The 21,438-nt window shown below is 43.9% G+C and overlaps 1 protein-coding gene across 1 annotated transcript in view; it reads right to left on the bottom strand.

Moving 5' to 3' along the window:
- Positions 1 to 21,275, bottom strand: part of LOC109974778 (filamin-C-like) — a 24,121-nt gene extending 2,846 nt beyond the window's left edge. The window contains exons 1-44 of the mRNA XM_020625163.1: positions 20,566 to 21,275; positions 18,257 to 18,505; positions 16,477 to 16,574; positions 15,182 to 15,332; positions 14,892 to 15,010; positions 14,679 to 14,756; positions 14,405 to 14,567; positions 14,060 to 14,260; positions 13,048 to 13,185; positions 12,731 to 12,857; positions 12,507 to 12,643; positions 12,226 to 12,419; positions 12,012 to 12,125; positions 11,757 to 11,900; positions 11,509 to 11,632; positions 11,066 to 11,226; positions 10,882 to 10,972; positions 10,579 to 10,748; positions 10,363 to 10,480; positions 9,993 to 10,255; positions 9,247 to 9,844; positions 8,578 to 8,751; positions 7,622 to 7,784; positions 7,207 to 7,535; positions 6,977 to 7,100; positions 6,659 to 6,815; positions 6,383 to 6,572; positions 6,254 to 6,277; positions 5,893 to 6,134; positions 5,687 to 5,786; positions 5,450 to 5,590; positions 5,194 to 5,322; positions 4,910 to 5,083; positions 4,615 to 4,779; positions 4,262 to 4,465; positions 3,989 to 4,141; positions 3,760 to 3,882; positions 3,394 to 3,642; positions 2,962 to 3,231; positions 2,675 to 2,812; positions 1,775 to 1,890; positions 878 to 1,010; positions 590 to 766; positions 231 to 449 (exon numbers count right to left, since the gene is read on the bottom strand). Of these exons, the coding sequence (XP_020480819.1) occupies positions 231 to 449; positions 590 to 766; positions 878 to 1,010; positions 1,775 to 1,890; positions 2,675 to 2,812; positions 2,962 to 3,231; positions 3,394 to 3,642; positions 3,760 to 3,882; positions 3,989 to 4,141; positions 4,262 to 4,465; positions 4,615 to 4,779; positions 4,910 to 5,083; positions 5,194 to 5,322; positions 5,450 to 5,590; positions 5,687 to 5,786; positions 5,893 to 6,134; positions 6,254 to 6,277; positions 6,383 to 6,572; positions 6,659 to 6,815; positions 6,977 to 7,100; positions 7,207 to 7,535; positions 7,622 to 7,784; positions 8,578 to 8,751; positions 9,247 to 9,844; positions 9,993 to 10,255; positions 10,363 to 10,480; positions 10,579 to 10,748; positions 10,882 to 10,972; positions 11,066 to 11,226; positions 11,509 to 11,632; positions 11,757 to 11,900; positions 12,012 to 12,125; positions 12,226 to 12,419; positions 12,507 to 12,643; positions 12,731 to 12,857; positions 13,048 to 13,185; positions 14,060 to 14,260; positions 14,405 to 14,567; positions 14,679 to 14,756; positions 14,892 to 15,010; positions 15,182 to 15,332; positions 16,477 to 16,574; positions 18,257 to 18,505; positions 20,566 to 20,944 (7,711 nt within the window). The 5' untranslated portion in view covers positions 20,945 to 21,275. The remainder of the gene's footprint in view (positions 1 to 230; positions 450 to 589; positions 767 to 877; positions 1,011 to 1,774; positions 1,891 to 2,674; positions 2,813 to 2,961; positions 3,232 to 3,393; positions 3,643 to 3,759; positions 3,883 to 3,988; positions 4,142 to 4,261; positions 4,466 to 4,614; positions 4,780 to 4,909; positions 5,084 to 5,193; positions 5,323 to 5,449; positions 5,591 to 5,686; positions 5,787 to 5,892; positions 6,135 to 6,253; positions 6,278 to 6,382; positions 6,573 to 6,658; positions 6,816 to 6,976; positions 7,101 to 7,206; positions 7,536 to 7,621; positions 7,785 to 8,577; positions 8,752 to 9,246; positions 9,845 to 9,992; positions 10,256 to 10,362; positions 10,481 to 10,578; positions 10,749 to 10,881; positions 10,973 to 11,065; positions 11,227 to 11,508; positions 11,633 to 11,756; positions 11,901 to 12,011; positions 12,126 to 12,225; positions 12,420 to 12,506; positions 12,644 to 12,730; positions 12,858 to 13,047; positions 13,186 to 14,059; positions 14,261 to 14,404; positions 14,568 to 14,678; positions 14,757 to 14,891; positions 15,011 to 15,181; positions 15,333 to 16,476; positions 16,575 to 18,256; positions 18,506 to 20,565) is intronic.
- Between the last annotated feature and the right edge of the window lie 163 nt (positions 21,276 to 21,438).

Raw genomic sequence — 21,438 nt, forward strand, 5'->3', positions numbered from 1 at the left:
TTTTTTACATTGATAAAAAAAAAAAAAAAAAAAGTCATGAGTATGTACCAAGTAGTGACAGGAATATATTGCTGCAGTGCCAGTGAAAGTCAGCTTTTATGTAAGATGAACACTGAACAGTTTGAACACAGATGACATAACAATTTCCTGACAGGAACATTTGTTTCATAAACAAGACACTTGTGATTTGAGATCCACAGATCAGATGGGAGAATGACTGTCTAGCAGACCTGTGATTTTAGCTTTGAAAGGGCTGCCCACTATGTGCTGTGGCCCGCCGTATTTGATGGTGATGAGATAGTTGCCAGGTGCCATGGGTATGTAGGTGATCTTGTAGCCCTCGGGACACTCGCGACAGTCCATTTTGACCTTAGACGGCCCGTCGATGTTGACAGACAGAGTGCCTGAGCCTGCATTACACGTGTTGACCACAAACTCTGTGACAACACCTGGAAGAAAGAGGACAAATGCAAATAGAGATGAAAAGGCTGTACATTTGTGACATATTTTATTAATAAAAAAATAAATAAATAAAACAGTTATATTATCTGCATATGAAATACACACTTTTAGAGAGGGTGATATTTACCTGTGGTTCCTCCCTGCAGTCCAGGGCCGTGTGCAGTCACCATGCCTGGGTCTCCAATTAGCCCCGGGTCTCCCACACGCACATTAAAAGGGCTCCCAGGAATGTGGCATCCATTGAACTTTACATCTATGGAGTGAACTCCGTTTTCACGTGGAATAAAGTGGATTGCAGTCTTGTCTGAAAACACGAAAGAAGAGGTGAAGATGTTACTAGTCCATATTCTTAAATGATTCTTATAGATGAAAAGGTAAAATTCCCTGACTCATACAAAGTGAGATTGGTGCATACCGCTGTCAAGCTCAGTGATGTAGCATGCTTCAGAAAAGCCGGAGGGGGTGTGGACTTTGGCATCCACCACCCCTCGAGCCCCATTTCGCTGCACCATGAAGGATGCTTCTTGGTTTACCTTCAAATCCTTCTCCTACATGAGACAGTGAAAAATAAAATCAGAACATCTGTGTGCACCTGTAACTGCAGGGATACAAAGCATGTGACTCAGCATGCATGAGCAAGAATAGATCGAGGGGTTGGGTGTGAGAGGTAGAAAAGGTCAGAGTTTACAGCGAGGCGTTTAGTGTTTTTGCCCTACAGGCGAATGAGTGGTCCTATCAGACATAAGAGCTAGTGTAACATTTTAAATGCTGGTCTGATATTGCACTTCACCTGGCTTCTAGTGGTAGAAAAAACACTGAAGTGCTCTTTCACTTAACAAAAAAATATATTTTTTTTAGCTTTGTTAGCAGCTGTAATGGAAACTGTGAAAGGAAATAAAACAAGCACCAAGGACACCAAAACTGCCACAGGTTTCTTTATCTTCAGCTCACTAGTTTTTTTCTTCCTTCCTCTCAACTGAAACACAATCACATAGACTAGCTGACTGCCCACAGATAGCACAGCTTGTGCTGCCCCACATTTGCAAGGGACAGTTAATCCAACCCCTCATCACTGGCCAGCATCACTGTATTACAGTCATGAATACTGCTCCAACACTAGCATTCAATTACACTTCAAGGGCAAAGTTCTATTGGACAGAAATAGACAACCACTCCAACCTTATGCAAAATTGAAATCTGTTCTTCAGCCTTCCTACTTTGTGACTATTTATGTGTAGTTTGTCTTATTGTTTTGTGGAACAAACGAATGTGGGTTTTTGTAAACTCTGCGTGTATCTATGTGTGATATTACCTGAAGGATTGTGACAGTGAGCCTGCGGGCCTCGTCTGACAGCGTTGCAATCGGAACAATGAATGGGCTGTCAGGGATGTGCTCGTTGTTGAACTTGATTGACACTTCATAGTCACCTGGGGAAACAGACAGGTTATTTACTTTCACCATCACATAAATTGGAGGATGTTTGGAAGAACTAGATGGCACTCGGAGAGCTCAAACCTCTGCCAAGGCAGCTCACTGTCTGCTTAGTGCCAATACACCTAAAAGCAATGTTCCCCTCACAGTGTGACCTTTAGAATACGACTCCCTGACCATGAAAACCTTCCCCTAGTATTGGAATCACATTGATATCATTATTAGCATGAATGTTATTCCAGAAAAATGATATTTGAGTTTTCCTCACGCTCTAGCTCCGAACTCTTTGACTCTCTACTGAATCAGCACGTGTTCAGCTATGATTTCTTAGTTGAAAGCATTATTTGTTGTTTTCAGTAGCTGGTTTTCTGTGAGCTGTGATTCTGGATCAGCAGATTCTGAATATTTCTTGAATCCAGGACATACTCTGGTGTGTGGTAGGCATTAGGTATGAAGTTAAATGAAGCAAAAATATTCAAATCAGCCCTATCTCACAATGGTGAAGAATCATTTAGAAAACTCCTGGAACTGGATAATGATCTGGATCACCACCAGAGGCTAACAGATTGTTCCTTGGGCCATAACCTACCTCTCCAAAAGACAAACAAACGAAAAAACAAAATCCATTCTTTACTTTGAGTTATGCGGTGAGCAACGCAACAAAAACACATGCTAGTAAAGACACAGTCTCCCTCATGGAGGTAATTAACTGAAAGATTTAGCTGTTTAAAGATAAAATATACTCAAAACGTGAAGAAAATTCAACATGTTGAGTCGTACCTGGTTCTTTCACTATGTAGGAGACACCGCAAGAACCATCCTTCCTGTCCTCGAAGGAAATTTCAGCCTTGCTTGGCCCCTCTACAGCAATGGACAGACCGCCTGCACCTGCCTCTCTTGTCCAGATACTAAATTCAGCTAGAGGGGTTAAAACAAAGCTAAATTAGATGAAGTTTCACCTTAAATATCAACATTTCATTAAACACTTTAAAATATTTCTTGAGGAGTATTGGTAGGAAACAGTTTTTCCTAGAGATGGCATGTCCATGTCGACACAGTGAACCTACATGGTGCTCCAGCTACGCCTCGCTGCAGGCCAGGTCCTCCTGCACGGACCTTGTGAGGCCCTCCCTCCCCCATGGGTCCCACAGTAAACTGGAAAGGGCTTCCAGGAACGTGTTGGCCTCTGTATTTGACATTGACTGTGTGGGGTCCAATTTCCTGTGGGATGAAGCGCACACTGTATGTGCTGCTCCCTCCATCCACAAGGTCAGCATCCACCGTTTTCCCACTGGGGCTGGTCACCTGAGCTGTCATGGCCTGGGAGCCACTCTCAACTGGTGAGGCAGAGCAGCACAGCAGGTCAGATACAGTCAAAACGTCTTTTGTACAATATGTAACAAACTGTAGGTTAAAACTAAGAACTAATGCAAAACTTTGTATATGCTTTGGTGAACACTTAAAGCCAACATGTACAAATCATAAGTTTGGTCCCTCACCCTCAGGTCTAGCAGTGATGCCAGCGAAGCTGCTTAGGCTCTCTCTGCCCAGAAAGTCTCCAAAAACATCTCGGAATGGGCTTCCTCCTCCTCCTACCTGGGTGCTCGCCTCCACTCGCACCTCCCTCTTTGTCTCTCCACCTCGGGTTTTGCTAATCTCTGTGCGCTCAGTGCGGGTGTAGGTGTGGCTGCTGCGGGAGAATGTCCTGGTCAGCCTCTCCTGAGCTGAAACCATCTGGAACCAGTTTCCTATAGTGAAGAGGAAGCAGTGAAAATAGGAATCCATATACAACTGTGGAAGGTTTGCTCATATCAACATGCTTGACCGCTGCACTATGACCAGCTCTGACCGTCTTCTTAACTCACCTGGGATTTTCAGGTTAAGGCCACATGTGCTCCCCACTGAGGCGATAGAAGACGCCTGCCTCTTCCTAGTAATACTTTCTTTCATTCTTCCTTCTCCAGTCACCTTCACTGTGAAAGGACTACCTGCATGGGAAGAATGCATATGCAGTCAATCAAACAAAGTAAGATTTAGTTTTTTAGATGCCAAATATTTTCATATTTGTACATTTTCCAAGGAAAAGATTTTAACCTGGGATGTGCTTTTCAGCAAATTTGATGTTAACAGTGTAACTTCCAGGTTCAGTTGGACAGTAGGTCACTCTGCACGTCCCATCCTCTACATCGTCACAGTTGATATCCACTTTGCTCGGACCCTCAATTGACAATGCTAGACCTCCATAGCCTAAGAGAAGTTGGAAAATCATATACATATACACACACACACACACACACACACACACATATATATATTTTTTGCTTTCTTTTTTAAATCCTGTTGCCACAAAAGTGAAACACAGCTTACCTGCATTCCTTGTATCCACAAAGAACTCGGCCGTTTCAGAAGTGTGTGCCTCCACCAGGCCTTTACCATAAGCCTTGACTCTGCTGGCCTCGCCGATCTCTGACTGGCCAACCATAATCTTAAAAGGGCTGTTGGAAACGTGCATGCCACTTTTCCTTACACTCACTTCATGTTCACCAACTTCCTTAGGGGTGAAAGAAATACCTGAAAAAAGTAAGGAGGGGAAAAAAAAAAAAAAAATCACGATAAAAGATCAGGAAATGACATACAAATGCATTAGATAAATCCACGAGTGTCTTATCTATGTTCCTCTCCTTCTGTTATTTAATGCATGCGGTAAGTGAATATCTCACCGAGGTGTCTGTTGGGCAGCCTCTTGAGCAGGCAGGGCTCCTCCTTGCCTGATGGAGCTCTGATACTGGCAGTCAAAGAACTGAGATCAGTCTCTGTGATCTTCAGGGACACGTCAGTAGCTGTGCCGACATTCAGCTGAGACGTCCTGGTTATGGAGTCATCCCCTTGACATAAAAAAGGTGGTTTAGATGTTTGTCACTTCTTAAAACCTGATTTATAAAGCACACATCCACTCTAAATATAAATCAGCTGTATAAAACAGAAGATAAGGAGCGAAACAATTTATTTTCTCACCAGTGATCTTAGCAGTAAAGGGACTGCCGGGAATGTGCTTGTTATCAAACTTCACAATTATGTTGTAGTCTCCAGGAGCTGTGGGCAGGTAGGAGACAGTGCAAGTACCATCTTTGTTGTCCTTACAGGTGATCTCGGCCTTAGAGGGACCCTCCACTGCCATTGACAGACCACCTGAGTAGAAGAAAAATGCTCAGATTCTTATTCCTCTGCAGTGTGATGCTGCCAACAGTTTGGTAAGGTTCAGTCTTAGCACAGATTTACTGTAGAGTAGCAAATTTTACCTTCTCCTGCATTCTTGGTGACCACAGTAAACGTGGCAGCCTTGTTGACCATGCCATAACTCAGACCTGGACCATAAGCAGTCACCACTCCGCTGTTCACAGCATCCACATAGAACTGCAGAGGGCTTCCTGCAAGCACATAGTAATTAAAGTCAGAACTGTATATACTGTTGGTTCAGTAAGAGACATACATCATGTTTCACTAACAAGAAGAGAATAGCAAAACATCCAAAAGCAAATCATGATTGTTTCTGACCTGGAATGTGGTTGCCTTCATATTTAATGTCCATCTCGTGCAAGCCTCTCTCTGTGGGCTGGTACTTGATTGTGATGGCACCATCCCTGTTGTCAGTGATATGCGGACGGGCCGTCTTGCCTGAAGGCATTCGCACCTCACCTAGAAAGGACAGCAGCATGGTTAAATGTAAGTGACTTGACAAAGTTGTTTTGTGGGTGCAGGGTTTTGTTTCTGTATGACTAGCACTTGCCACACCTGTGATTTCTCCTTGCTGTGGCGTGAAAGGGACGAGAAAGTTAACAGGTCGGAATTGCGGTTCCACGGTATCACGGGGAACTACTGGCTCATTAGATGCCTGTTAATACAGAGAGAAGAGAAATAGTTGGACTTGTACAGTGAAATGCCAGAAGAGAACATCTAATACAAGACTGTGGCAGTCATTTGAATACTCCTTTTCTCACCACCACATGGAAGGGGCTCTTAGGGATGTTCTGTCCTCCAAAGCGGATGGTAATAATATATTTTCCAGGTTCAGGGGCAGTGTAGTAAATGTCAAAGGTCCCATCGTGATTCTCCACCACATCCATGTCCAGCTCCACCCCTTGTGGAGTCAGCACCTTACAGGTCACCTTGCCTTTCCCAGCAGCCTTGGCATCCACCGTAATAACTGTATCCTCAGAGGTCTGCAGTTTTTGAAGACTCGCTGTTAAGGACAGAAAGAGAAGAAGGATGAAGGACAAAAAGTGCAGGATAAACACATTGTTTCCTGGAAGGTTTTCTAACAATATAGCACAGATACAAAATAATTTCTTAGATACTCACACACGCCATGTCCTCCAATAGACACTGGAAAGAAAAAGAGCATGTAAGTGAACATACATATTGAATGATACAATCTGTAAAAATATTCGTATCAATTAAAACCATTATGATCTACAGCCATTGTCTTACCAGTGAGGAGGCATTTGCTGGCGTCTCCTGTGGGCAGGGACTGGATGCGATATGGGGAGTAAGGAATCTCATCTCCTCCATATTTAATGGTGATTGTGTAGGGGCCTGTAGAGTCAGGTACGTAGGACACAGTGTAGGTGCCGTCCCTGTTGTCCTGGATGGATGCATTCTTTGGTTTGCCCTCTGGGTCCTGTCAATAGCACATATTGATTTGTTTTAGATGGTAACATATGATTCAAAAGCTATAAATGTTTTAATAAATGTAGCTGATCCCACCAGAATCTGCACAGTGAGTAGCCCCTCTCCAGCATCACGGGCATCAATGGTGAACTCAACAGGCAGGCTTGCAGACACACCCTTTTTGTCTAGACCAGGGCCACTGGCGCGTACCTTACTGGCATCATGCCCAGGCTGGGACATTACCTTGAATGGACTGTGGAAGGACAGAATATCAAGTGTCATTACTAAACGCAGTCCAACAAAACCAGAAATGAGAACAGAAAATCTGATGAATTACTTTTCTTTCTTGAATCCAGCTAAGAACCTCTATTAAAACATACCTGCATATATGGCTTTTTTAAACTCATACTGTACCTGTGTGGGACTTCCTGATTTGCATATTTAACAGCTACAGTGTAGGGCCCGTCCTGGGCTGGGGTGTAGTGAACTGTGTGAGTGCCATCACCGTTGTTCTTCACACCAACTGGCTCCACAGTACCTGAAAATAAGGCATTATGGAAATGATTATAGACCATACACTAACAGGTGTTTGTCGGTCAGAATGTGCAAAGTTTGTGGGTTTTCACTGTCCAGTGTGTCCACACCTGATGGGCCATAGAGTTTGACATCCAGTGGGGCCTGCCCAGCCTTTGTACAGTCAACTGTGAAAGTCTGAGGAACATGTGCCCTCACCCCAGCGCCCAGACCTGGACCTGAGCACTTCACCTTGCTGGGGTCCACAGGGTCCTGAACAGGAACACGGAATGGACTGCCTGGGATTGGATGACCTCCATAGGTAATATTGACATCATAATCTCCAGGAGTGAAGGGGACATACTCCACGCTACAGCTGCCATCTTTATTGTCCTTGCATGATATTTTTGCTTCTGAGGCTCCCTCAATGGTCAGGCCCAGGCCTCCTGTACCAGCACCCCTGAGAGGAAAGCCAATTTTTATTTAACTAAACATATCCGAGTTAAATCCCCACAAATTTCTCTTTTAAATGTGACCCAACTATACCTGGTCTCCACAGTGAAGCAGTTGGGTTTGTTGGTTATTCCTCCCTCCAGACCTGGTCCATAAGCACGGACCCGGGTCGGGTCACATCCCTCCACCACTGAAACTCTGAAGGGACTTTTGGGTACTGGTGTATTGTCATATAGCACCTCAATCAGATGCAATCCTGCAAACAAATATACATCAGTCACACCTCTCTGCCTGCATGTTCTCAAAACAAGCAAAAATCTTCTGTTGCTTTTAATTATAGGCCACACAAATTTCCTTTTAGGGAGATAAACATCTGTTTATGTATAAAATACACTATCTAGAGTGCAGATGCTCTGGTGAACATGCAAGGCAATACATCTGCTCCCTATTCATTATTCTGTTACAGCATGTTTCTGACAGACCCCTCTCAGTAGGCCAAAATGCCAGATTCCCAGCTGTACATCTATGATATTAGAGCATGTCTGGTGGTGGAGCAGCGCATTGTGATCTCTTTGCTTTGTGTTATAGGTCTCTATTAATATCCCCTGTCATTCCCCTGCTGTATTGCTATGAGGAGGCAGCCTTCAACACACATACCTGCCTGGTTAAGAGCTTCTGTTCCAGAGCACACTATTTATAAAACAGAGCCTGTCTGCCTCTCTACCTCCCTGCTCTCTGCCCCGCACATCATTGCTCCACTGCATCATTCTGTATTTATACCCCTCTCTCTTTTACTTTTCATTTTCCCCCTCTCCTGCTTTATTCCCAAATGGCGCCCGACATGAGCAACTGTCGGTGATTTTTCTGTCTGTGTGCACTCTTTCAGACAGGCTGTCTATTTAAATCCCTCTATATCTATGAGTCAGGTTAGGTTTGTAAATGCTACACTTAGATCTCATTTGCTGGCTGTATCCCCACCAAATGATCCTTTCATTGCATGCATTAACACTGTCAAATGACATTATGTAATATTTTCTCTGTGCACACACCATCCTCGAATGGTGTGTACTCCACTCGGTAGGTGCCGTCTCCCTTGTCAGTGACGAAGCTGTCTGTGTTGGAACCGGAGGGGTTGATAACGCGAACCTTAACATGATTTCCTCCAACCTTGTTGAGGGAACGAGCATCAACAATGAAGTGGGTTGTGACTTCTCTGAGGACCCCTAGAAATAAAAATGGGCTTTTTTATTCAGGTGATTTGTTGTTAAAGAGTAACATCAATCAGTACCAAAAGTAAGACATAAATCTTCACAACTGATTCATGAGCTCTTTATAAACTACTTACATTTCTATTATAGATTGTTATCCATTATCTATTATCAGGGGGCTGTTGTCTTATATAAATCCCTAAAGTAAAACATTTTATCAGACAAGAGTGGAAAACGATATTACAATGCCCCAGAGCCGAATAGGATGTTTTTGTCGAATTAAAAATCCAAAACCTAAAGATAATTAATTTCCAATGACATAAAACAAAAAAAAGCAACAAATATCCACATTTGAGAAGTTAGATGTGGCATTTTTGCTTAATTAAAGACAATAATTCATTGATTATCACATTTTTTGTCAGTGTTATGTTGAAAAACCACTAACTATTTTTTAGCACTACTACATACTGCCAGTAACTCATCTTATGCTTAGGTTCTTGATCTCCTTACCTCTAGGCTCCACTCCTGGCCCGTAGACATGCACCCCACTGGTGTCTACAGAGGGCTCAACCTGCAGGACCTTTGGAAACTGAGGAATCATATGGCCACCATACTTTATTGTGATGGTGTGTGTCCCATGGAAGGATGGGATGTACGTCACAGAGAAGGTCCCCTCTGCAGTTTTCTGAATGTGCACTTCAGCCTTAACCCCGGTCTCTGACACAATTTCGATGGTGAGCTCAGCATCACCTGCTCGGGTGCAGTCCACAGTGAAGGTTGCTGGCTCACCCGCCTTGGCCTTCTCCAGACCAGGACCGCTAGCAGTCACCTTGCTAGGGTCAAAGGCTGGGCGCACTGCAGCTTTGAAGGGAGAGCCAGGGATGTGTTTCTCTGCAAACAGGATGTTGATTGCATACTCGCCAGGCTCAGTGGGTAGGTAGAACACTGAACATGTGCCATCACCATTGTCCTGGCACTCTATTTTAGCCTCGCAGGGCCCCTCCACAGTTAGGCCCAGCCCACCTGCACCAGCTCCCTTTGTGTCAATAGTGAATGGAGCGGGTTTACCCACAATGCCTCCCTTCAAGCCTGGGCCAAAGGCTCGCACCTGCGATGTGACAGTTAGGTCAGTTTTTGAGATGTGGTATTACAAACTTGCATTGAAGAAAAAAAATAAATAAATAAGGCGTCTTATGTTTCTTGAGTAATAAATGTGAACAGAGTGAAGAACTACGTGAGATTTCATGAACTTTTACCTTTGAAGGATCAGCAGGCATCACTGCTTCAACTGCAAAGGGGCTTCCCATTACTGGGTTGCCATCATAGCTGACATCAACCTTATACTGCCCCTCCTCTGGGGGAATATACTTCACACTGTGAGTGCCTTTGGCTTTGTCTGATTCCAGCTTGCATGGGATTGGTCGGCCAGAAGGTGAGGTCATCTTCACACCTACATTGCCCTGCCCGCCAGCACCCTTTGAGTTAACTGTGAACTCCTGATCTTTTCCGACCTCCACTTCTGCACGAAAGGTGAAAATGAAATGCTTAACCTAAGTTTAAAAACAAACACTTGACTACACATTCATTGTAAAAGCAAGAGCATAACATTTCATGTCTGTAACTCACTGGTGTCTAATCCTTCCACTTTCACCTTTCCAATATCCAGATGTGGTGCCACTGTGATGTGAAAGGGGCTCTTAGGAATGGGATCTCCTCCATAAGTCACTGAAATTGCCATGTTACCCTGAAACCAGAAGAAGAAGAAATGTTCATTGGTTAGAGGTGTCATTGTCAGTAATTCTGTTCTAATGCTTTTGGACTTCTAACAGAGGCCTGCAGTACCTTTTGAAGAGCTGTGTACTTGACAGTGTAGGAGTAATCGTGGTTATCGATGATCTCAAAGTCACGAACTGCCTCCCCTGGGCCTGATGCTGCAAAATGCACCTCAGGCTTGGCCTTGCCAGCTCCCTTTGTGTAGATGGTGAAGTGAGTTGGAGTGCCCACCTCCACACCTGAAACATGCATGTTTTAGCTGTACTGTGAATACTAGTTGGTTTTGTGACATAAAGGTACTGTATTTTGTGTCTGCTGCAAATGAAAATGCCTATAAATTTAAAGTGCTTGGTAATTTGGCACATATCTCACCTGTCTTGTTGAGTCCAGGACCCTCTGCTCTCACCTTGCCAGCGTCATGAGAAGGATCTACTTTGACTTTGAATGGACTGATAGGAATTTCCTGATAAAGCCAATCATGATAAAAGATAATACGTTGTCAAAACAAAGAAAATAAAACCATCAGTCCTTCTTCTAGGGGATGCTGTATTCTTACCTGGTCAGCAAACAGCACCATGATGGTATATCGGCCTGGAGCAGGGGGAGTGTATTTGACAGTGAAGGTATCATTGTCATTCTTTATTATGTCAAAGTCGATGTCTGCCTCAGCAGGACCAGCCACCCCTGGAGCACACTTGATTCCAATGCTGATGTCTCCTAATGGTGTATAACAATGAGAACAGCTCATAAAGGTCATTCAAAACCAGATGATCCCAATAAGAAGCAGCCCATTCATTACCTAGAGGTTTCTTTTAAGTATGTCTCATTAAATTTCATGTAACTAAACCTTGCAGTGTAATCTCAACTGCACACATTTGGTTATTATCTTCTTTCTGTGCTTTTCAACATTCATATGATGCAGCAATAATTTCATTAGGAGTGGCCTAAACTCAGAAGTGTTTTTGTAAACTACCCCACCATCTCCTCATACATGCTCACCTTGGCCAGCCTCACCACAGTCCACAGTGAAGTATGTTGGCTCGTTAGCCTTGAGCCCTGTCTTCTCCACTCCAGGCCCATAGACCTTGACTTTGTCTGGATGAGAACCCTCTCCAACCATCACCTAATGAATTCACAGTGTACTTGAGGCAGAAGCTGAAGTAGAACTGCTGCACTACTTTAACTATGTCCACATTTGCTGGAGTATCATTATATTAAATTGACTGAATTTCATAGTTGTGTCTTACCCTGAAGGGGCTGCTGGGCACATTGACCTCCCCCCAGGTGATGATGATGGTGTGTTTAATAGGCTTAACAGGGGTGTACACACACAGAAACGTGCCGTCTTTCTTGTCAGTGATCTTGATGTCGATGGTGTGGCCTTCAGCATCCTTAGTTGATACAAAAGCATGTCAGCTCTGGCCTGTCCAGCCACATCCAATATAAATGATGTTTTCCTATAAATAAATAATGAAGGTTTCACAAACTGCTGCTCTCCAAACCTGGGCATAGATCTTGAGCTGGCCCTTCCCAGCCATGCGGGCATCAATGGTAAATTCAGTTGGTTTGTTTACAATGACGCCAGTTGGCTGCAGGCCTGGACCATAAGCTTTCACCTGCAACAGCAAAAGACATATTTTTTGTTGATTTAGAATCCGCATGGTAACATAATTTATCCCTATATGAATGGTTTATAGTTAAATGAGTGAGAATTGCCTTCTCAGGAAAGACATCATTGGCTGCTGGGAGGATGTGAGCCATGAAGGGACTGTCCTTGATGTCCTGATCATCACAAATGACATGAACAGCATAGTCACCGGGCTCAGTGGGCCAGTAACGAACATCACAGGAGCCGTCACCCTTATCATCACACTCGATTTTAGCCTGTGATGGGCCTTCAATTGAGAAGCCTGTGCGAAGGAGGTATTCTCACATTTAGATTTCATTAAAATACATGAAAAAAATTATCAGCTTCATATCAACTGTAAATGTCTCACCCAGAGTTCCAACTTCTGTGCCAATGGCCTCTACCACAAAGTCAGCAGATTTTCCTACCATGCCCGTCTTCAGACCAGGACCCCAGGCTCTCACCTTCTGGAATCCCGCCTCAGGGCCCACCAGCACTTCGAAGGGGCTGCAGCACACAACAGCAACATTTTACCTATTGTACATGTGAATGTGCAATGTTAATGGATAGCTAAATGCAACAAAAGGACCCTACCTGCGTGCGATGGGCTGGCCTCCCCAGGTGATACTGACTGTGTATTTACCAGGCTTAAGGGGATAATATTCACATTCATACACACCGTTTCCTGCATCTCGCACTTTCACTTGCTCCTCTGCTCCAGCTAAGGACAAATAACACAATCAATATGGAGTCTTAGCAAGTGGAAGAGACATTTAATGCATTTTGTTTTGTGCTTTATTGAATGTGTATGTGAATGCAACCTTGCAGACAAAGAACCCAAACAAACAAATATTTCAACAAATGTACAAGAGTGAGGAGTGATGCTGAGAAGAGAGAGCTGTCTGACTCACTTGGTCCTTTGACTGAGACATTGAGTGCTCCGCTGCCAGCTCCCTTGGTGAAAACTTTGAAGTCTGCAACCTCTTTTACTCTTACGCCTTTAGGCTGAAGTCCTCTGCCTGTAGCTCTGCAGGCATTTGGGTTCATAGCTGAGAGGAATAACAACAAGTGTGAAAAAGAGAAATATTTAGTAAAAAAGCAACTGGGAACAGCGAGCAGTTGACAGCGATGTTAGCAGCAAAGACATTAAAATATCCAATTCAAATGGGATTCCTTAAAGACTGACTGACTGAAAGAACCTGAAAATGGGATTGATGCCTTTGCAGCACATATAACATCAAGTACAGAATGTTGAATGGATATGAGTGCATCAAGGTGCATTATTTCAGTCAGTCACTCAGAAATGTTGACTGCAGGCTTAAACGGAATGCTGGCTGATGCAAAAAAAACAAACAAACATATCAACAGCACAAGCACAGATATTTAACAGAGAAGAACAACATAGACAGAAAGGTAATGCATGACAATCTGTAAACTATCTGTATATCATTGCATTTCAACTCTCTGAATTTAAATGATCAAGCTGCACAACACAAGAAAATGGAGCAGGTGGCCAAGCACCGCATTGAGCCGCAGCACCCAAGTCATAGAAAGCACAGAGGGGCTTGTGCAGGGCACAGAAAGGGGTTGGAAGGTTTGTCTGAGCAACGGGCATAAGCTCCTTCTCAGCAGACTATACTAACTTTGGCGGCCAGGTTTTGGGGGAGGAACCCCCTTCCCACCCTTCACTCCAGGAGGGGTGCACACTGACTTAGGCACTATCTGCAGTGGAGCTCCCATAGGAGGAGCAATGGGCGGAGCTAGAAATGACAAATAGGAAGGGTTATCGTCTATACTGGGCAGCTGTTCCCAGGGAGTATAAAGATGATTGAAGATTCTGATGGATAGGTCACCCTGACACTAACAGCATGTTAGAAATCTGGTTTGTCTGACAGTAATTTACAACCCAGACAGATGGCTCACCCTCAGCGACGTTGACAGTGTAAGGACTCTTGGGGATTTCCTGGCCTGCAAACAGTATATGGATAATGTGAGGCCCATGTAACATGGGACGATAGGTGCAACGGAAAACATGGTCGCCCTTATTCTCCAGGATGAGCTCAACTGTGTCCTTTTTGCCCTGAGGATCGACGATAACCACGCTGATGTCACCGTTACCAGCACCTAAGTGTGAGAGAAAAATAATCAAACCATAGTTTAAGAGTAGCCAAGAAACTTCCAACACTGACATCTTTTATTAAAGTCACATTCCTGTTGTCTGCACACCTCCATGTCAGTATGGAAAATGGTTGAATTTTACATACTTACCAGCTGTGTAGATGTCAAAGTAGGTGGGTTTGTTGGCCACATTGCCTGTAGCCTCCAGACCTGGTCCTCTGGCATGGACTTTGCTGGGGTCACCAATATCCTTCGCCACATTTACTGTGTAGGGGCTCTTGTCAATGTCCTGACCAGCAAACAGCACTTTCACCTAAGAAGAAAAAAGCAGGACAAACTTTAGACACCTTTAAATAGAGTAGTATGCCCACTTTGTGCATTTGTAGACATGATAAGAAAAAACTGCAGCTACTGTAGGCATTACCTTGTGGGCACCCTCAACTTTAGGAACATAGGTGACAGTGTAGGTTCTGTTTTTGTCATTGTTAGCTTTAACCTTCGCCTGCAAAATAAGAAGAAAGTGTTAGAAAAAGATTAGAGGCTACACTCTGACACTTCTAAACTTAGCACCAGGGCTATTTTGAGATGGATAAGTAGACTGTATCTTAATTTTCCCTGTGTATTCAGTTTAACTTGCCTCCTCTTTGTGACCCTCAGGATCCTCCACGTAGACCAGGACTTCACCACTTCCAGCTTCAAGAGTTTCCACAGTGAACACAGCTGGATGCAGCACCTTGTTGCCATGTGGTTCAATACCTGTAGTACACATATGGATACATGGGGTGTGGTGATATACTCAGCTTGGGGCAATAACATTCTGACCAACATACCACAAAGTGACACACCAACAAAAAAAAGTATTAAATAGTTTCTTGAGAGTCAGGTGTAAACTGTGCAGGCGCTAGTGGCCACTGTTTGGAAACACACCTGGTCCATAGGCTTTAACCTTGTTTGGGAAAAGCTGTTTTTGCCTGAGAGGAGCTCCGGGCTTCAGTTTTGCCTTGGGAAACTGAGACAGGTAGGTCATCACTGAGTGCTCGTCCACATCTGGGTCCACAATCTCTTCAGGAGCAATCACCTACAGCACAAAAAGACAACCAGTACAACAGGGGTTAATCATGTTAGTGAATAACTGTTTGTATATTTTTGAAAAATATGGGGCGAAACTGGGTTTTTATGTGACAACCATGAAGCTAAAATGAATTTATGCTTAAACTGATTTTATTGCTGTATGTAAAAAGGCTATGGTTGTATCTTTATACAGCTTTCCCTTATTAAGCTTAGTGCAACTGGATTTAACAAGGATTAAAGCTATTTATTCTTTCCACCCTTATGCCTCTCTCACTTGCAGCATTTGTTTGCCTATCTGTCACATAGTGGCACAAAGCCATGGCCATGCTAGTTATATTTAACCCCACAACAGCGGGGTTAAGGATTGTTGCCCTCAGTAAGCCAGCCTGGGGGATTTATCCTGGGCCAGACCTCTCCCACATCTCCTTAACACCACCAGACTGGAATCTAACCCCCACGTCTGCAGAGCCGTGACACACACCCCCCGGCTATCTCACCAATGCTAAGCCTCATGGAGAGTAGCTAACCCGGTGTCTTAGATAAACAAGTAAACAACCTGCACAGTGCACATTACAATACAGAGACTCAGAGTCTTATAAATGGGACTGGAAATATTGCACTCTCACTCTCTTCACATTGTTATTCTGATGAGCGCAGGCATATTTGCACCTCTGTTTCAGCGGCTAGCTCAGAAGGTGTTAAGAAATCTCACACCTCCACAAATTCACAAATCTACCAAATAAAACTCCTACATACTCACTTAGTGAGAGCTACAATAAAGTAAAAGGAAATATTAGAAGTGAGCTGGGTAATAAATATTTCATGACACCCTCCAGCATGATCTCCCTGGAAAAACACTGAACTCCATATTATGCACAGTACTGCCGTTTTTCAGCTCTGCTTTGCCTCACAGGTGAATGTGCATGTGGTGAGGAATGTTTGTATTGCAAATGTGCCTTGGTACCTGTTTTAAACTGCTTGGAGATGATTGGTGTTTACTCAGCGTCTATCCGCTGAGTATAGACTATGTTACCAATCAGAAAACAGTAGACTTGCTTCTTGCCTTCTGAGATCAACCCCATCTGTGACACCTAGCTGAGCTAAAGAAAACTAAAAACCCATTTATGACCGACACCTATTGTGGATCTTACCTGAGGCACACCCAACCAGTCGTCAGCCTGTTGCATGGCTTCTCTGGCATTCTGCACAGGCTTGTTTGGGTCCCACTCGGCCCAATCAGGACACAAACCTAACAGAATGTACAGGTCGATTAGACAGTACTACACAGACTAATACAGGCAATGTTACACTGCAACTGCTATAATAAGGCCACTTGGGCTGTCACAACTATCTCTCCAACACCTCCAACTACAGCACTGTATGACCTTACCCACACCGCTGTGCTCATGTGAGTTCAAAATGTGTGACAATGAAGGTCAGACATTCAATCTGGCACTTTCACTGCGGCAGAAGCGAGCTCTTCCATGTTGCTAATGCCTAAATTGGATTACTGTGGCAATGGAGTGTCCCCTCACTCAAAAGGCCCATACAGGCACACCATGGATTACTATTATGCAATTAATATAGACACAGGACCACAGTATTGACAGGGTTGAGTTTACATGCATCAGTAAAGTTTGTGCAGTGACAGTGCAGGAAAAGAACTTTGGAAAGTTGGGAGGCACCAGGGTGCCTTCCACCATATTGGGAAATAAAAGTGATGTTAACTCCATAGCCGTGCATTTCATAATGCAATATCACTGTAATGACCAAGGGAAACAGGAGTATGCCATAACTGTTTAACAATAATGTGGATATATATATATATTTTTTTGCCATCTGTCATTTAAAACGTTGGTTTCTTCCTGTTCTGGCCAATGACCTTGTTTTGCACATTTGTATCTAAATTAAAAGCACGACATCTATGTTTCTCTGTTTCAGAGCAGAGCTAGTTTAAGCGGTTACCCTGCTGCTTGGTATTAGCCGATGAAACAACAGAACCTTGTATGGTCAGTGTTGCAGCACAGTGTTTGAAAGATGCATTCGCTCAGATCAGTGGCTCATATAAACACAGTTAAATATGGTGTTCTACAGTCCTCTTGCTACTCCTCCAAGTTGTGCTCTGTGATGCAGGAGTTAGGAGAGGTCCCTAATGTTCAGTGTTGGAAGCAGAAGCCTGAACTGGCAGCGACTCAAATTGTGGCCCTGAGGCTTAGGCACCTCCCTGTGATAGATCACTCTGTATTTTGATGCAAAGCCAAGTATCCCCCCTGACAAAAATTGAGGCATCGTTCCCAAATTTGGGGGTGTTGTGTAGCAGCAAGGCTATAAGCACTAAATTCAGGTTTGGACCTCAGGGCCCGAAACAGTGAGTGAAAGCTTCAGTCACTGTGAAACAGCTGGCAGGGACATCCTCTGGCCATCAGCAACCCAGCGACACTACCTGCTCTCCAGAGACAGATTACACTGGCTGACATCTTCATCTGAATCTGTGTATGTGTACTGTATGTGTATCATTGTGAGGACCGGTTTGAGATCCAGACCATGAAAGTGTGGACAGTTTGGCTGGTCCTCACTTTTCCATCCACCTTCAAAAAGTTTAGATTTGTTTTAAGGATTAAGGGTAAAATTAAGTTTAGGTCTTGGTGATTAAAGTTATGGTAACGGGCTAGGGAATGCATTATGTCAATGCATTATGCTAAGAACAGCTGTACATGTGTGGATGTGCTCTAAAATATATGAGGAATATATAGCCTCTTTTCTAAATGTGGAGCAAATTCTCCTGAGAGGACGATACTGTTTTAAATACACTGACTGACACATGCCTGACCCCAACCTCTATAGCAACGAAGCAAAACCGCTATATACAACAAGGCTGCCAACAGCCACTACATGTATTCTGAATCAGCACTTACACTACATGCTTCTTACCAGGGGCACAATTGTCAACCAGAGCTCCCAGGGCTTTACCATCCCGCCAATCACGATTGAAGTTGCTGATGGGCAGCTGGGGCACTTTGTTCTGTATCCAGCCCAGCAAGCGCTGTTTGGGGGTCAGCTTCTTGACCTCCTCGTCATCCTCGTCATCCCACATGGGCATGGAGATAGAGTAGTGGAGGATGAGAGTCCAGATAAGACCCAGGATCAGCTTTAGATTCCCATCCACAATGGCTTTGCTATCTGTGGTTGAACAGTAGAAAGAGAGCAGTGTTCATGAGGATTTACAACCTCCAAAAGTTCACATAATGCACCATATCTTACAGCACTAGGTGGCACACTAGTTAATTGCATCATCAAACTATATTTTAATTCTTAATTGTTAATGAGACCTTTCGGGGAGACTTGCAAAATCTACCAGTGAATTGTTTTATATCCTGTGTGACGCCCTAATACTAAGTCTATTATTTTGAAAATAGTCCTTCCTTGCAGAGTTGACCAGGCTATTCTGAGTAGAAATATAAACACTGATGATTGACTGCTGAGGAGACAAGAATTTAATGTTCCTCTGCTTCCCCCGAGCCTCTCTCTCTCAGACAGCTGTCTGGCTGAGGACCCCTGACAATCTGTCATCCAGTCACAATGGTACTCTGAAGACAGTGACAGCTGAGGATATGTGGAAGTGCATAAATACCACTTGGATTTCAATTACCTCCAAAACCTGTAGTGCCAGAATGTGATAAATGAAATAGGTGCAGATTAGAGTCATTGACAGCCAGCATGCACCTCATTTCCTGAAATTCTCTGAGGAAAAGTTTGTCAAACAAGCCATTTTAAATCCACTTTAATTTAGAAATTCAGCCATTTAAAGCCCACTTTAATTTAGAAATTCAGCCATTTAAAGCAGGATAACCTCTGAGGAGTGCTAGACTTCGGTGTTTCATCGTCGACTAATCTTGTGTGATACACTCCAGTTAATTTATTAAGACTAATAAAAGAGGGAGTTTGATGCCAGTTGTTTATCATGAGACTGTTTTATTGAAACTATTTATCCCTTCACAGATCGGTGGTGCTCGTGTCACCGTTTGACTGGCATGGACAGGTGGCATGAAATGGTTTTGATCCCGCCTTGTCTGGCTCTGTGGGCAACTGTGTGATCACAGAGACATCCATCAAATGGCATCTAGTTACACACTGTGACACATGTGCAACTAAGCCAGTGGCGATTATTTTTGTGTCCCTGGGTCACTGTAATGAGACTGAGACATTATCTTAAGAGAGCTCCAATGACCCACTAGAGATGCAGGCAGAGTGAGGGTGGTAAGAAGTAAAATGCCAGGACTTCTATTATCGTGCCCCGTTTCTGTCAAAACAGTCTGACCTAGTGTGTCTGCACAGCTGCGACAACCTGTGCCAGACACACACTAACATATTTAAGTCCTAGACACACACTCTACAGAATTTGAGGTACTATCTGTAACTGACCTTTGCCCTATTGTGATACACTGAGGATTATGATCACCACTGAGAGTTTCCCCCAGTGCAATCACACACACACACACACACACACACACTCAAACTAACACTTAGTGCATGTCTAGGTGGACACACTGTGGCTTTCATAGTCCACCGACCAAAGCCTCAGCAACACCGGGAATTTCTCTGGAGTGTATTGCACCATTCATTAGTCACCAAAATAGAAGAATAATTTGTCAATCAACTATTCTCCTATATGATTTATAATTAACCCATAGCGTCTTCATATTCCTTCCTCAGCTGTTAAATAGTTTTAAGATGTGGCAATCTGTTCACTCCCATTGTGAATCTGTGGATGTGACACATGTATGAATTGTGCTATTCCTATTAACACAGTCCCAGTGTTTCAGTGAGAGTAAGCTAACGCTACTAGGCCCTGGCCCTGACACGAGTTCATGACTTTAGTGGCACCGCTGCAGTAACTTTCCAGTAAGCTGTCAAACCGAGCTCAATGCTGATTTCCAGGGTCCTGTGAAATCCATGTCTCACCACTCACTGACACCCAGGCTGATAACAAACCATCAAAGTGTTGGTGAAGATATGGCAGTGTTAAAAATATCAAAAGCTATGAAATGTTTTTGTCATTTCTCAACTTTTAAATATCAAAGCACTACATCTTGGACCTGGGTGCACACTGTCACTGTCTGCTCCCATACGTTTCTGCTTTTTATATTATTATTATTATTGCTTCCTATCTAATAATCGCCTGGCAACTTTTTATGTCTGCATTTTACAGCTGAATGTTTCCATTAAAGAGACTATCTTACCTATTGAGACCAGTTTGATATGCTCTCTGTCCAGGAACTCTAGCGCCACAGAAACGTTTTCCAGTTTCATCTGACGGAAGTTGGGTCTGTTGTGGTATTTTCTGTACATTTTCTTCTGGCTCAGAACTTCCAGGAGTGAAATGAGCTTCAGGCCATCACTAAAATCCTTCTGCAGGTCTAGGATGGTCTTATTGACGCACTTGAGGTGCTCGTTGCACCACCTGGTGAAGGTGTTCTGCTGAATCTTTTTCCATGGCGCGTCCTCGGCCAAGTCCTTCTCCGTGGCTGGCACCTCGTCTTCCCCCTCCTCCCCAAAGTCAGCGGCCTGGTAATACTGTGGAGGCTGCTGCTGCTCTTCGCCGTAGTTGTTACTCATCATGACGGTACTTTCTGGATCCACTTTTACACCTTGGTGACACTTGTGTGTTGAATTGAATTGAAAATTGAGCAGGTCGATGGTAAGCGCGCGCTCTCGCGGAACAAAGTTCAAACTTGGAGAAGTTTAAAAATCAGCCGAGAGATTGCGAAGAAACCACTTATGTCAGGACAGTGATGGATTAAATGATCCGTTTTAGAGTGTGGAAGGCAGCTGGTCGTCCGCTGTTTTAATTGGCACCTTGTCGGGAGGTCGTTCGTTTTCTATAAACAGCGTGTTGCTGTTCGTGGTAGGTGAGCTGTAGCCGCACTGTTGGAGTTCACTCCAAACGTGTTCAACTTCGGTGCTTAGAGAAGAAAGAGATGGGTTTATAAAGGACCCCGGGCCACGTCACTCGGCCTCTGTGATCATAGTCTATTTGTTAATGCATAAGGATAATGGGGGTCGGTTTACGGAGAGAATGGGGCAGTGATTGGTCAGACCCCACCAGCGCAACT

The sequence above is a fragment of the Monopterus albus genome, unplaced genomic scaffold (assembly GCF_001952655.1).
Source record: "Monopterus albus unplaced genomic scaffold, M_albus_1.0 scaffold7.1, whole genome shotgun sequence".
In the NCBI taxonomy this organism is placed as follows: domain Eukaryota; kingdom Metazoa; phylum Chordata; class Actinopteri; order Synbranchiformes; family Synbranchidae; genus Monopterus; species Monopterus albus.